The 16,876-nt window shown below is 43.5% G+C and overlaps 1 protein-coding gene across 1 annotated transcript in view; it reads left to right on the plus strand.

Annotated features, from left to right (window-relative positions):
- Positions 1-16,876, plus strand: part of kirrel3b (kirre like nephrin family adhesion molecule 3b) — a gene marked incomplete at both ends in the record, with an annotated part of 254,831 nt that overhangs the window by 175,335 nt on the left and 62,620 nt on the right. Inside the window, one exon of the mRNA XM_080731474.1 lies at positions 12,231-12,400. Within this exon, the coding sequence (XP_080587600.1) occupies positions 12,231-12,400 (170 nt within the window). The remainder of the gene's footprint in view (positions 1-12,230; positions 12,401-16,876) is intronic.

Genomic DNA, 16,876 nt, shown 5'->3' on the forward strand with positions numbered 1-16,876 from the left:
AGGAAAACAAAATCATCTTGATGAGACCCCATGTCAACCTCACAAGTCAAGCGAGTGATTAATTAGAGCTGAACTACTATGGCTTTCTTGCATTGTTGCCTTTGCAATAATTAGTGTGTGTGTGTGTGTGTGTGTGTGTGTGTGTGTGTGTGTGTGTGTGTGTGTGTGTGTGTGTGTGTGTGTGTGTGTGTGTGTGTGTGTGTGTGTGTGTGTGTGTGTGTGTGTGTGTGTGTGTGTGTGTGTGTGTGTGTGTGTGTGCGTGCGTGTGTGTTACTATTGTGTGTGCCAATAGACCATATCCACCCGGCGGCCATGTTTACATTTTGCATTGAAAAACTAGGGTGGCAACGGGGTGACATTTCATTAACTTAATGGCAAGATGGCCGTCGCGTGAATATGGTCTATTGCTGTTACAGTTGCCGAATGAGCATGCTAGATTGAAAATAAAAATATTTGGTCATTTGTCCGGTACATCCCTACTGAGTTTAATATGATGGCGTAAAGCTGAAATCTCACGTTTGTAATCTTGCAAATTTGAGACTATAAAATCAGAAATGTGCTAGGTTATAATCTCGGAAATGTGTGGGTATGGGTTACGAGAGCAATCTGTCTTTGTTCTCTTTCTGTCCGTATCTTGTGAATTGTCACACATATAGCCTACCCTCAGGTCTGAGGACTCAGTCCTCCTGAGACTATGCTGGCATGGTCCACCAGCTTTCAGATATAGCTCTGATCTCATCCTATATTCCTATTACTTTTCAGTTTCATGTACCGTAAATTCTTTGCAAGTACTTCTCGCGAAGGACTGTAAGTGACAACCCAACACTTTCAGATTTCAAATTTAAACCTTTGATTGACTGGTGATACAAACATAATTGACAAATGGCATTAACAATCAGTTTTTGTGAAATACGGAGACATTTGAATGACAGCAATCTGAAAGAAACATGTAGAGATAGGCAGTGAGGGTGGAATACACTAGGGACAATGTACAGTCCAACTGGTAATCACATTCCATACTACTGTTTCATGACGCTAGTAAGTAAACCCATGGTAACTCATTTTGCATACATCATTATTATTAGTACATGTCTTGGCGGAGATTTGTGCTCTACTGAGGGCAGGTTGCAGGTTTCTCTCAAGCTTCCTGAGGGGCCTCTAACCTTCATTTGTCACTTCATCCATTGGCTCAGAGGCTCTCTGATTGTTAACTTTTAATTAGGAGAGATCATGTATTGTAACAAACACTGGCTTACCAAAGTTTACAAAAGGCAAGCAAGGGCAATGAGTTCTGTGAATTTTCAGTCATGCATTTGACTCTGTGAACTTATTCTTTAATAATAATTGTTTCTTTTGGCCTCTGCCCACGCCCGGGTCATACATTGACAGCCCACTGTTGAGTTGAGAATAGTAATTCCTACTGTGACTGTGCAATATAATTGATAAGATAAAATAAAAAACATGTACCTCTCTTGAAAACATTCTCTGTGGACAAGCGTTCAACCTTAAAACAATAAAGAGAGCATCAGATAAGATCAACCACAGTGGAGTGTAATAAATTGATTTAAAGGGTATATGTGTAGTGAAGGTCACAGTGACCTTTTTCTTTAACAACCGATTTATAATCTGTTCAATTGGGTCCATGAAGTTGGAACACACGGACAGACAAGCTGTAAACATGCCTTGGCCACGGCTTTGGTTGTGAGCTTGTGTTTCGGCTATTTCTGGTGCAGGCCAGCAGTGCTAAATCAGGATTTCGCCAGACACATGTCATGAGTGCAAAGCATCCATGTTTCTGTGGACATGTCCGGGTGCTGTGCACACAGACATGTGTAAGGGTGTCTGTCAACATTCTTGCACGTCATGTTAACGTGTGTAAAAATGAGTAATGTAACATTGTATGTTAACATGTACAATGTTGACGTGTGAACAACGGGGCAGCTGTTGCGTTTACAAAATCAGAATGTAAAGAAAATAAAGAAGGAAACTGGGAAAAACACAACAAAAGAACTAGAGGCGGACTGTGAGTGAATGTTTGTACTGTTTACAAGTGCATTCCATTTTAAGCAAACTGTTGCGTTCCAAACAGTTTAGTTTAGTGCAATCTACAGTGTGTAAAAAATGAATAAAATGGAATCATGTGGGTGGGAACAGTGTGGCTCAAATGTGTAACTCAGACTTCATGTGCCCAGTTTTTGACATTGTCGTCTATACTGAATGACTCTAAATGTAGGTAAGGTTTCTGGACGATCAGAGCCCTATACCGACTTCCATTTGCCTATATTATAAAATGTAAGTTAAATAGTTCAATATAAAACACAAAACCACACCCCAACCCTCTTATTGGTGGCAAGCAGAGCAGAGCCTATTTGGCAGTTAATTGAATCTTCTCATTTGGTCAACTGTTGCACCTTGTATTCTCAGTCAAAAAACTGACAGAATTACAAAATACACAAAATGAAAAGAATGTATGACTCATACTTTGTTCCTATAGTCAAATACATCCAACAAACTCATCATTACCAATATACAATTATACAATATACAATATTACCAAAATACAACATTGTGCAAAAATCTTTAGGCATTACCCCACACTAACCGAAGACATACTGGAATTTGCCACTCTGCAGATGAATGGATAAATAGACTCTATGCCAATACTGTAGGTGTTTACCATGGGCATTGTTCCGCCGATTTAAAACGAATCCAATACGGAACTAAAACTTCTTATGTTTGGCCGCTAGTTGCGCTGTTTTCCCCCCGCAAGGTACCAAAAAGATTGTGTCTACATTGGACCCCATTCGTTTTCCCCTTTGATTTTCTAACCTTAATAAACGTTGTCATAAATACTTTATGGTTCCTGTCGCTAGTGAAAAACTCCCTTTCAATCACCATGATATGCGTTTTGTGCAAATATGGTCCCATTTATGTTAAAATTGATGATAAAGTTGCGGGGGGCGTGGCCGACTAAACTGATACCAGCCGGCTGTGTTCTTCTTCGTGTGCTTTATTTCGGGAGGCTCCGACCACATTCTCCCATGTATCCCTGCGGTTGCACGTGACAGTTGGCAGCCAATAGCATTCCTTATGATTCCTGGGGTACCATTCAAACAATGATGGCGACACCCATACAAGGGACAACAAAAAAAATGTAATTTTCGCAGCATAGAGACCAATGGCTTCGCTTCGTCCATATTTTTTTTTACAGTCTATGGTGTTTACCAATGATTCTAATCCATTCTGGTCAAACAGAGTCAGTGTGCTGATACTGTGCATGTTGTCTCACTGTAAAGACTGCTACACCAGTGGTTCTCAAATTGGGTTCCAGGGGCCCTCAACTGATAATTTACAAATGGGTTCCATTTGTGCACTCTCAGAGTTATGGGGGTCCTTCAAATGACAGGAAACAAAGTCTTATGCACACCTGATCGGCTCACAGATGGGCACCGAGACGGGTGCGTAGGCAGGGATCAAGCCGCACACTGTCTGCACTTGCACAATAGGAACACTTGTATTTGAGCAACGTATTGTTCACAAAGACCAAGCGATGCTTGACCCAAGGTGTACTAAAAAAAAACAGTAAGTATAAGTAAGCCACTCAAGATGGACATTTTAAGCGCAGCCTACTCCTTTTTTACAAATGTGTTTGGCAACTTTCCAATAAAAAAGTATAATAAAATGATGTCATTTCAGTAGACTGCACAGTAGAGTAGACAGTAGAAACATCTGGTCACAGTCCTGTTGCATTGCAGTGCTCTGTCTACAGAAATGAATTCAGAAAAAGACAATATGCGGTTATTGAATGCATTGAAGCAGAATTTAGTTTTTTCCAATTCACAATTGCACAAAACAGAATTCCTTTTAACCACACACACACACGCGCATGCACGCACGCACACACACGCACGCACACACACACGCACGCACGCACGCACGCACGCACGCACGCACGCACGCACACACACACACACACACACACACACACACACACACATGCACATCAGCTTGCAGCAGCCTCCCATCACGTTGAGAGACGCTAGCTTCTGTCTGCATCACATGGCTGTGCTGTAACGGACGCCTCTGTACTCCCTCCTCCTCGATCTCACCTTCAGCATAATCTCCACGGTCATATAAAGCCTGAGAGACTGAATGCGAGGGTTTCTCCGGCACCCTTTTTTAAGATCTCAGAATAGCTTTTAACATTACGATGTTAGATTCAGTGACCTAGATTAGACATAGAGTTGTACTAACAATATCATGAGTTGGCATATTCCTTTGGCCCTTTGGAGCTCCGGCGTGCCTCATTAGGTGCAGTGCGAACACCAACACTGCCAGGTTTAAAGGGACTGAGTCCCACTTGTGCAACCTACGTAAAAAAATGTATGCACACGCAGTACTAAAGGACAAAATGCTATTACAAAATATCACCAACCCACTCCTTCACCTATGCACTCTCTTCTACCCCCACCAACACCGCTCATCTCTCTTCCGAAAAGGCTGTGGCTGCAGTTAGATCGGCCATCTTGTGGCTTTTTACAACTACGAAGAGTAACCCTGAACCTTCTCCAAACTGAAACTTTCCAGAATCTGTGAAATTCTGTGATATCTTTAGTTTTTTCTTCCCAGCCAGGGGAAGATTTGCTCCAAAAATAGACGATCTACAAGTTCACACCATATCACAGCGTGTCACAACGCAACACATTGCCTATCGCATCGTGATGTTACGAGTTGATGTGGTTCAATTATTTAATTAATTAAAAAGATTAGTTTGATTAACCCCTATGTCATAATAAGCAAAATCTACAAGCTTGCAATGTGTCACATTGAGAGTCGATGCAGCTTTTTGGCGAACGGGTACAGATCCCAGTCAACGTAATATGTAGGTTTAAGTGGATTTCATGTTGCACTCCTATAGCAATGTACTTCCAACTTTATCCACATGTGTGACCAACACACACTTTCATAGCTCAAACTAGACCCCCTACCACTCATTACCACGCTGTCTCCTCCTGCTCCTTCCAAGGTGATTTCAAGAGCCATCACTCATCACTCATGGCTGAAATCGAGCAAGCTTGCAGGAGACACTTATCGCTGCCTCTTTTTTTTCTTCTTTTATGTCCCATCTCATTCTAGCTTCCAACTTTGTGTATGTGTGTGTGCATGTTGTGTGCTTGTGTGAGGGCATGCAGGCATGTGGGAGTGCGTGTGTGCTTAGACGGATAGAATCTATCCCAATGCATGCGAACGTGCAGGTGTTTGTGTGCGGTGGCTTTCAAACAGGTGTATGGTGACAGCACTTGAAGAGGGCCTGTGATTTGGGCCAGTGAGCCACGTATGTCTCTTGTATCCACCCACACAGGGTATTTTCTCTCCGCACGCTTTTGTCTTCTGTTTTTTACCCCCTCGATCTATCACAAACTCTGCAAGCTGTCGCCAAGGTGTGACAGGCGGCCGGCGCAGGCATTGTTCCGAAATAGACAGGCGAGTTGGGAGCCTTATTGTTGTTCAGGGCACGTTGACTGAAGCACGCCACTACAAACGGCAGCCGCCGCACCTCTTTGCAGCTCCTTGTGAGGAGAGCTCTCTCTCTCTCGTTCATTCACCTCCAAATTGCATTTTCTGCCTTTGCTTGCGCACATAAGAAGCCAGGGTTGGTCAGTGTGTGTGTGTGTGTGTGTGTGTGTGTGTGTGTGTGTGTGTGTGTGTGTGTGTGTGTGTGTACAGTACAGTATGATGACATTGGCCTGGTTTGGGCAACACTCCTCCTCAGCCTCAGCAGTATAGGGCATGTCACACTTTGTTGCATGCAGCGTCGCTTGTAGTGAGCTTGTAGATCTGCCTTTTTCAGTGCGCCACACCAGCATATAAATCAACTGTCTGTGTTCTCTCAACACAGCAGGACCCATAATGAGCAAAAGCCACTTATCAGACCAGAGACTGAACCAATTACAGTGCCTGCCTTGGACCATACACCCCCCAACTGTCAGCCTAATGCATGCTCCGAAAATAGCAGATCTGCAAGATCACAATGCGTCGCCGATGCAACGTGTTGTGATCTTGGGGGTCTGCTGTTTTTTTTTTTGGCGCGTGGCACCGTCGTGAACGAAGTATGAATCGGCCTTCTGAAGAATGGAGGGTTTCAGGGAGGTGTTTCTGGGTGAATTGAAACGTCTCGCGGGACAGAAGGCCAGCTTTATAACCCTGGGCTTTATTTGGACCCTTTCTTCTCGGAGGCGACAGACATACTGCATCATGCTGTTGGGTTAATTACACATCGATAAGCTCAGTCTCATTTATGGATATCTTTGATTATACACTAAAAGTAAATGATCTCACTGAAACCCAATAAGTCTGACTTCACCATTCTCTCTTCCACCAAGACGTACGGTATAGGGGAAGCACTGTAAGTTTATGGTCGCCATGTCTTGGAACGGTGGTTTGGGAGAGAAACATGAAATGAGCAGTTGAGCACAAAGGTCTTATCTCAAAATCTGCTGAGGTGATCCAATTCCATTACATTCCAGCAGTGTTAAAATGAAACACTGGCATCACCTGAGGTCTGAGGGCCAGGGTGGGCTTATTTGAAATGTGACAGACTGGTTTCTGTTTGAGGATAAACATGTGAATTACCTGGTATACCCATCGATGTGTGACTTCCAAGAGGCCTTTACTTTCAATGCAACACAAAGAAATTCTCTAAGAAAAAGTACCATTTGGCTTTTATCGGTAATAATTACAAAGTCTGTCAAGTGTTTTATCACGTTTAGATCATTGTAAAAACTTAACGTGAACTCTCAGCCAATCAGGTTCTGCGTTGTGGCAGTGCTTCAAAATTCTTACACTTTTGTGTTATCCTCGCACCTGTGTGTATGTCCATGTGTGTATACGTAAGGAAGGTTAAGTGTTCATTTGTGAGAAGAGAGGATGGGATTATTTTATCCATTGTTGACAGGATGGTGAGTGAGCAGCAGCAGGGTATAAGCAGCGAGCCAGCCTGTAATTAAAGAGGAGCGATCAATCCGAAGCGCTGACCAACTGTACTACTTATGCCAAATCCATCGCGGGGCTGCAGCAAAGTGCTAATTAGAACCATTAGGGGCTGCCGAGTTTGCAACAGCTTGGTAATTATGATGGCTGGCTCAAGTTCGAGGCCTAGCCTTTGTATAACTGTCAGAACTGGGTGTCAGTTGCAGTCGGGGTGACGGGAAGATCCCAGCAGAGTAGAAAGAGCTCTGCGCTATGCTCAACTTATTTGCCCTGGTTGCATTAATATTCAGTGGAGGCTGCCAGGCTGTTGCCGAGACCTGCCTCTCAGGGTTGTGTTGTTTTCTAGAACAGGAATAAGGCCATTGCCCATGAGGGCACACAAAATACACATGCTATTTAATATACACGTTATTTAATATATATTTAAATATATATATTTATTCGCAAATGTAACTGTTATACTTGGGGGGAAGGGAGCCTATCATCTTGACAAGTCTCCCTCCTCCCAAGTCTGCCAGGAGAAAAAAAAGGCTTCATGTGTATATATATGGTCAATTGAATCCCAGAACTGCCATTTTTTGTTTTGTTTTGGTGCGGGGACTCTCTCTTACATCTCTAGACAATGCAAGCTTGCAAAGGGCATCTGCTTCATTGACAAGCACGTTGTAAACCTGTGGAAATTGTCAATCCACGCTGCCGCCGCCACTCTGCGTCGACAGAGACGTGTGACACATGGAGGAAATACGGAAAACTAAGCAAAGGGAGGTTGTCTGCATGTAGCGGAGGGCAAGCCAAGTGTGTCCTTCTCTTCTTACACAGTTGCACATGCTGGTGGGCAACCCTCCAGGGACCACCGACCAGGGACGTGCTGGGCCCCTGATTCAGCCCGGGAAAAAGAGTTGAGAGGCCCCTAATTTTATTTTTATTTTTTGTTTATTTCGTCGTTGTCGGGTGGAAACCTTATATGTCCAAAACCGTTTGTTTTGTATTTATCATTTTAAAAATGATTTAAAGTGAAAACAGCCGATCTACAAGCACACAACGGCTGTTTTCACTACTTTTGTGCAACGCCCTTGTATGATGAAGCAGGGCTTTGCTTGCGAAAAAATGTACAAATTTGAAACTTGGAGTTACGAGGTTTGTGCCCGACAGTGACAATTTACTTTGTTGGCCGCCCAGCCCCGAAATGGAACGAAGGCCGACATTTTATTTTTTAATTTGTCCTAATGGCCGGCCTGGACCGGCCGGGAATGAACCGGCCGTTCGGGAGTTCTCCCGCTTTTCCAATGGCCAGCACGTCCCTGCGCACCGACTGAAATACAGCGGCAGAGCCGATCTGCATAATCTGCCAACAACCGTTCTGTCTATAGAAAGATCCACGGGTGCATTATATGATATAGATACCTTTATTATCCAAGGGGGAAATTTAGTTGTCCAGTTGTAGCACAGCAGTATACAGTTATTTACAAAGTTACAGAGAAGTAGGAAAAAATAGATAAGAGTAAAAACAAGAGCAGTACAGTACCAAAAAAGAGAAGGTGCATCAAATAGAGGGGCGAATTAAATATAAGTATATATACATAAAGTGTCTTACAAAAAGAGACCAAAGCAGTCAATGCTAGTAGTGCAACAAGTATCTCACTGTCATTGTTAAACAAGACACATACTCAGAAACTACCAACACAACCTAATAGTGCAATGTCGAAAAACAGTGCGAGAAAAAAAACAGAAGACTAGGCAGCGTTGTCACCGCAAGAGAGCACTCTCCCTGGAAGGTCCTTAGAGGTCAAAGTCAATACAGCAATAGTTCCAACTTAATAGTGCAAAGTTAAAAAAAAAACAGTGCGAAAAAAACAAAACAATAACAGCTCAGAGAAGAAGAAACTATGAAGCCATGTCACCGCAAGACGCACATGAGCACTTTCCCTGGAAGGTCCTTAGAGGTCAAAGTCAATACAGCAATAGTTCCGTCAGTCTAAGTTAGGAAGTAAGTCCTTTTCATTCGTCCGTTATGTGTCTCGTTGTACAGCTTAAGGGCAGCCGGTACAAAAGATTTTCCTAATCTCTCGCATCTCCGTCCTGGGTAGGCAAGCGGTCGTTTCCTCTCTTACTCCAGTAGCTGGTGATCTCAAGATGGAGGGGGTGGGAGGGAGTTCTCCAAGATGGAGTCCAGCTTCCTCGCTGATCGCACCCTGGTTACTTCCTCCACCCCCTGCAGAGAGGACCCAACGACAGAGCCTGCTTTCCTCACCAGTCTGTTTAGGTTTAACGTGTCATTACATTTGAACCTTATGCCACACAGCCCCCCCCCCCCCTCTCCTCCCCTTCCGGAAGGAAAAACGTATTGCTGATTTAGAACCAGACAATTAAGGTGTATTACAGGTCAAAACGAAGCCACAGAGAGAACTGTTGAGACAGTCAGTGTGTGGGGCGTAACTCTGGCAAACTCATCAATTAATTGGCTGATTCACTTTCTTGGCCTTCCACAGTGAGTCCATTTGCATGGAGACCTTGATACGTGCTTGTGCGTGTGGTAGAGAGAGAGAGAGAGAGAGAGAGAGAGAGAGAGAGAGAGAGAGAGAGAGAGAGAGAGAGAGAGAGAGAGAGAGAGAGAGAGAGAGAGAGAGAGAGAGAGAGAGAGAGAGAGAGAGAGAGAGAGAGAGAGAGAGAGAGAGAGAGAGAACGAGAACCCATTTACCTGGAATGCACACTAAAAGGCTCCTAATTTAATTTTAGCTATTTATGATGAGGTATAGTCACTGCATGGCATGCAAAAACCACCCCTCTCTCTTTCACAGGCTTATACTACTCATACCGGTGCCATCATCAGTCACATGCTGTTAGGCTCTCAGAGACTTCCCTAACCAGTGAATTTTTCCATCCAATTTGCCCCATCAGAAAAAAATAGGCGCTTTACGTATGCCTCGCATGCTTGACATTTAATTAATGTTTCAGCGGTGTGGGCGAGCGAGAGAGTGAGTGAGTGAGTGAGCGAGCGAGGCGAGTGCTGACAGCACGCCAATAACACTGGATCTCTCCAATCAATTGTCACAGAGCCATCATTGCTCCTGACATTTTGTTCACTTCTTTTTTCGCTCTTTTTCCCCCCAATGGAAGAGTCACGGTTGCGAGCCTTTTCATAGTTTTCACAATCATTTGCATATACAGTACAGTTAGTTCTATTCTTAGAGTGGGTATAAACTAATGCAATTTTCTTGACTGATCAGACAGATCAGTCAACTATGTTGTTTGATCTGCTGGTGTGCTGACCTGAAATTCTTCTGCCTTCCTCGTTGCCTTTGTAATTTTAACGAAGACCAGATAAAAGAGCATTGGAACAATGTACTAGATAGATAACACTGCATTTCAAACTCAAACAGCTTTACTAGAGATATGCAAACAGGCCACAATAAGTGGGTATCATCTGGAAAATAGGGACCGTTCTCGGCAAGCTAACATGCTTTGAAACTGAGGCTCTTGGAAAGCAGAGAAGAGCTAGTTATTGACACAGGATAGATGTGAGTGATTGGTCAGGGCTGGATATCTGTCTCTGATTGGTCCGTATCGTATTGAAGCGGCAGCGTGCTCAATTATCTCGGTGTGCAGCACTTCAATTTGAATCAGGGTTGAATGGGATAAATGTGCAAGTGCTTTAAGGGCTCCGTGGTGAAGCTGTACGAGTACATACAGTATTCTGATTTGTTGCATGTGTAGCAAAGCTATAATACTCCTCTAAGAGAACACACTTCTCGCAAGAAATAGAGGACCGGCATACATGCACCAGGTTAGAGCTGGATGATTGAGACACCATGGAAGGCACACTTAAAAAACAAGTGGACACTTAAACTAGGCAAGAAAGCAGAGCATTGATGATTTGAAATTCAATGAAAAGTGTTAAAAGCATATCTCCCCCACAATCCCCACTAGTCAAAAACCCAATTACGCTCATGCTGAAAGCACTGAGCTGTCATTACCAGCTCCGTTACAGCAGCCTTTTGCAGTTGTTAAAAGTATCACAATATCGCATGCCTTTCTTCCTCCCTCTTGCTTTTATTAACTTGATGCTGGCAGTACAGCAGACAGGCCGCTAACTCCTGCCAGTCTTGCCTCCTCCTATCATCATGACACTGGTGCAGGTGAACATGACAGATGCTGATATAGCCCTTAATTTGTATCTTGCCCCAGATCTGCACTGTAATGAGCACTGAGGCCAATCAATAATTCACCACTGTCTGAATGTGAAAACAGGGTGATTAGCTTGTGGGTATAAAGTAGGAAGACGAGTGTAATGACACACTTGTGTGCACACCACTGTATGTGGTGGTGGTGGTGGTGGAGCAGAATCTACCATACAGTTTCAACAGTTTAACAAAACCTTGGTGTACTTTGAATTGATTTGAAGCGACTTTAATCCATCAATATTGGTACATTAGCAAATGCACATAATATGTGTGGCATCATTATTGTGATAATGTTTTGATACTGTTAGTTTTGCATTATGTTATTACATAGGCAGATTTATCCTTGCTACACCATTACCTACTTGGAACAAATGACCACAGATTGCTGAGATTTGGAATTTTAGGAGGGAGGAGGAGAAAACACACTTCATTAATATACTGCAGAATTACAGTTTTAACTCTTGGCAGCATCACTGTTCTAATTTCACTGCAAATATTTGAGTGATACATGATTGATATACTTGGTTGTGTGCCAGTGTCGCACACTGAAAATAGCAGATCTGCAAGTTCACAATGTCGCCCTGCGCCGCGTTGTGAGCTTGTATATTAGCTCTTTTCAGGGCATAACTGCCGTGCAACTAAGTATAACACAGTCAGGCTAGAGGAGGTTATGTTCCATTCAGCCAAACCCCTGCAGGTACCATTTGTAATTAGCTTTGTCTTATCGAGGTCATCACAGCTCTTTCTATTCAGCAGTGTGCTGGATATGCAATATCCTTGGGTAGTATCTCCATTAATTTGCTATTTCATTTAATTTTCTATTATTTTTATATAACCATATTATATACTTACGTAATAACTCACCTTGATTACGAGCCTATATATTTTTTTATCGATAGCTCACAGTTTCCCTTTATAGTGAATTTCACATTGTTCTGTTGTGCTTGTTAATGGTGCATTAAAACACATTCATTGCCCGTGTACCCGACCTCTTCGGTAGCTAGAGCATTCAATTTACTTTCTCTCTCCCCCTCTCTCCTCCTCCGCCTGTACCCACAGTTCCCCCGGAGGACCCGGTGATAAGCGGTGGGCCCGTGGTGAGCTTGAGAGCCGGAGACCCCCTGAATCTGACCTGCCACGCCGACAACGCCAAGCCGGCCGCCTCCATCATCTGGATCCGCAACGGAGAGGTCCTTAATGGGGCCATGTACTCCAAGGTAGGCATAGAGGTGTGTGTCATACCCAAGTTTGGATTACAGGGTGGGGATGGGAAAGGGAGGAAGGGGTGAGGTGGGGTGGTTGGGAGGGTTTTGTGGGATGATGTTTTTCATGAGATGATGTTGTTTTATAAGATGGTCTTCAAAGCAGACGTGACAGAAATAAATTCCTGGGAAACAGCCAAGACAGTATTATGAGCATAACACTATGCTGAATGAGAAACGAAGGTGTCTTCGACCAGGCCTTGAACTATACAGGGCAGGCACTGAAGCGTGTGTCATTTTGCATTTGTGATTCAGATGGTCATACAGCTGACTCAGATCTGGAGTGACATAGGACCTAAAGAAAGCTTAATTTCAATGATCATGAACAATATAAGTTACCAATCATTGTGGAGTCCTGGAGCCCACACAGCATTCCAGTGATCCTCCAGTGATCATATGAGCGGAGAGAACTGCCACACAAAGTAGGAAGAGCGGATGGTGACAGACACAGATTTAGGTTTGCCTGCTTAGTTAAAAGACAGACTGAGCTACAGGAAAAAACTGGGGGAAAAAAATTACTTTTCTAAAATATCTGCTACAAGTAATATGTGATCAAATAGCAGATAAAAGTACAGAAAGATTGACTCCAGTATTTGCTCTTTTTTCCCTTCCTTTCACCTGAGTTTTTCATACTGTTGTTATCCACTTTGAGGGGCCTAGGCATTCATCAGATGTGTCAGAGTGATTGCCTGAACCATTGTTAGGCGTTTGCCTCAGCGTTCAGGCTGCCGTTCTGATTAAAATGAAATCCAGGGTGTTCCTAGGATTGCTAAGCGACGTTTCTCCTCTTTGCCCAGCAAATACGTCAACTCAGACAGCCAGATGGTGAGATCATGAAAGTGTCACAGACTTTTTTTTTGTGCCTTTTCCAGACAGTCTCTTGTGTGTCGCTCTCTCCTCCAGTGCCATGTTTTTTCTCAGTGTTCCAACCTATAATTAAACCTCGCCACGCATGTGACGTCTTGCACAGAGACAATTTCTGAACCTTTTTCATGGCATATTATGATACTCAATGACAGTGTCTTGATGTTTCCAACCACTCCGCCTATGCCGCCACACACATACGGTATAGCGCCACCCAACATTTACTGCATTCTTGTTACATTGCTGTTCCACTTCTGGCGCATTCGTTCTGAAAATGCAGTTTTCAGCCATCATAAGATGCTCTGGCAAGTAACAGTTTGAGAGACTGAAGTGTGGTGTTACAGTATACAGTAGCTGCTCACACAGCATTCTAAGCACCATACATGGGGTACGACGTTAGTGCATATCGCCGTTGTCGGGTGAAAACCTTGTATGTCCAAAACCATTCGTTTTGCATTTATCATTTTAAAAATGATTGAAACTAGTGAAAACAGCCGATCTACAAGCACACAACGCCTCGCACCGCGAGGCGTTGTGTGCTTGTAGATCTGCTGTTTTCACTACTTCTGTGCGACGGACTTGGATGATGAAGCAGGGTTTTACTTTGCCAAAAAAACGTACAAATTGGAAACTTGGAGATGCAAGGTTTCTGCCCGACAGTGATGATATGCCCTTCATGCGGAAGGTTGAGTGGTTCAAACCTTGCCTAGGCTGACGACAGCAAGGGGGAGAAGACAACAGTCACCTCATGGCCTCCCCTAAGTGATGTTGCCAACCAATCATCAAGGACGATGATACATTCTTCAAAATAGTTCAACTGACGTTCAAGTGTATTTTCAGCTGGCCTTCTAATACTGCCAATGTGTTCTGAACGCCAGAACCCACCCACTCAGTAATCTGCTAAATAAATCTGGCCAGCAACAACCACGGCTTGCTCATATTGAACCTATCTCGAGCCACTCAAAAACTGTGTTCAGCCAGCACTGGAAGTGGAGGTTTTAATACCTGGATAACCCTCAAACACGCTGTGGGAGATTTGTCACCGAGGTACAGAGGATTTAGCCATTTCTTGCTACAGGTTGTGTTGTATGCATGGTCACTAGAGAGGGATTACAGGTGTCGATACCTCCTGGAGGTTGGCTCATGAACTAGTTACTATCCTCTCCATCTTCACAACTATTGCTGCTTTCGCTGCTGGCAGAATGAAGCCTGGGCTGAGCGCGGAAACAACATAAAACATGCCCGCACCCAACTTCTGTCGAATCACACTGTCCGAAATGTCTTTGGCTTGTCAGAACATGTACTCTAGGGGTACAGGAGCGTCTGAACACATTTCTGAGAGACCCCCCTCCCAAAGTTTTGAATGGCGTCATTTTGTAGTTAAAACCTACCCTGTCCAAACAACGTGCACATGTTCGGACCGAGTAGGCCCCTTTAGAACTTAATAAATAAATACCACAGTGACTTATGCGGTACTAATGGACGATCGCCGCATGGATCGATGCAGGATGGGGCCTTTTCAAAACCCCCGGAACGGCCTTCATGAACGTGTGACCCCTTTCCACGACATTAACCCTCCAAACTGATCACATCATCAACACAGCCACCTTCTGTTCCCATTAAGAAAGGGGCACAAAGAAGTAGTAGCCTCTTTAGATCACTAATAACAGCCTCCCCCGCTTTCCTCTCTTTCTTCGCGCTGTCTCGTCCCATTATCTGTCTTTTTCCAAAGGGCAGATAAATGCCATTGATTGGGGCCAGGATACGGCACTGGGCCCATTTGAATGAAGCACTGTTTCTCAATGTCGGGTCCAGGGACCATCAGGGAACTTTTTGTATCTGTAACGCTGAGAGTGAGTGTACAATTGAGAGTGAATGTACAAATGGAACCAAATGGACCCGTAAGCCATTTGTACACTCTCAGAGTTAAATAAACACAGGTCCCAGAGAGCTGAAATCCAATGGGGGTCCATGGCCTAATGCATATGAAACTGGGGGGGGATGGTTGAAATTGCCATGTTTGAGAATCACTTGAATAAAGTGATTGCCAGAGGTGTCGCATCTCTAATGGTGGACGGAGGGCCTGCTTCCACTGCCCCTCCAGAGAGTAGGAAAGACAGAGTGGTGCAAGAACCTTATGTGCTAGCTAGTTATAGTGTAAGCCCCATCATCTATTCTACATCAAAGTTTTTCCCTGCTAACAAATGGGTCGGGACCCATTTTTATGGGTTGCGAGATGCGAGGATACATCCCTTGTTTTTGTCTTGTTTACTACATATTCTTTACATTATTTCAAAAGATTTTCAAACATACTATACTGATTATTAATCTTCCCTTCAAATCTGCCAGGGCACTGCTGTGTGTCCTTGGGTCAGATTTATTTATAAAAGCACGTTTAAAAACAATCCACACTGACATACATAACGTGGGCATAGACGCAAGCCCAAATCAAAAGCCAGGGCAAATCAGAGGGATTCAGACGCTAGTGAATGAAAGTGAACGTTGAGAATCGAATTGAAAGCTTTAAATAAGAGAGATGACGCATGCACATCCACTTCAAGGTGGTTCAGGTGCACGACAAACAGAACAACATACCGGTATCACAGCGGTAAAGTATGAAGTATCTGGTTTGGCCAAGCATCTACAGATGTGCCGTTCCAAGTCTTCAGGCTTTACTGTTCTTTCCTGAACATTTCCTGCAAATTCATTTTTTCCACAGGTTTCTTTCCCTTTTTTGCCTTTCAAATTGTTATGGAGAATTAATATTTTTGGCAGAAACCCGCAAATGGCAAGAAACCACTTCATTCCCATTGAAAAGCAGAATCCACAGATAGGTAGATTTAAACTTCAAAGTCAGAGAAGGTCATAACAATTGCAAAAATAGCTGATATAAAAGCTCAATGTTCTGCCAATCCACTGGAAATCTACTGTCTTGCCAATGGCAGAACGTGTGAGGTTTTGAAATGGCACATCTATAAGATTCATACTGAACAGATCAACCAGGTATGTTCATATACATACCTAGGAGTAGTAATAGACCATCTTTTGTCATTTAAAAAAGCAAATAATCTATTTTCTTCGCCATCTACGATGATGCTAGTAGATACTTATTTTATTTTTCACTTCTGTTATTAAGAGTGTTCTTCAGTACTGTAGCACCACCTGGTATGGATGTTTGTCTATAGCCACAAGTCACAACTGCTGCAACAACTGAACATTTGTTCAAAGATTGTTGGACAACCATTTCAGAGGATATACTGTATCTACGTATGATAGCAGCATGCTAATATCACCTCAAACACTAGCCATGTTTTGTATTGAGATATACAGTAGGTTGCTGCCTTCAGGACGACGATACAGTGTTCCAGCATACACAATAAGGTCAGACTGAAGAGGTCCTTTGTCCATCCGTCAACTTTGAAGCGGCGGTGGACATTGTTCTTGTTTTTATGTATGTAATCTTGTTTTTGTTCTCTCTGTTATGCCACATGTGTGTATATGCCATTTGTTTTGCATACAGGGCTGCTGGGTTGCAAGAGACATTTTCAGTGTGAGCTGGCATTAAAGTACAATATCATA

This window comes from Nannobrachium achirus (assembly GCF_963921795.1).
Source record: "Nannobrachium achirus genome assembly, chromosome: 8".
Taxonomy (NCBI): domain Eukaryota; kingdom Metazoa; phylum Chordata; class Actinopteri; order Myctophiformes; family Myctophidae; genus Nannobrachium; species Nannobrachium achirus.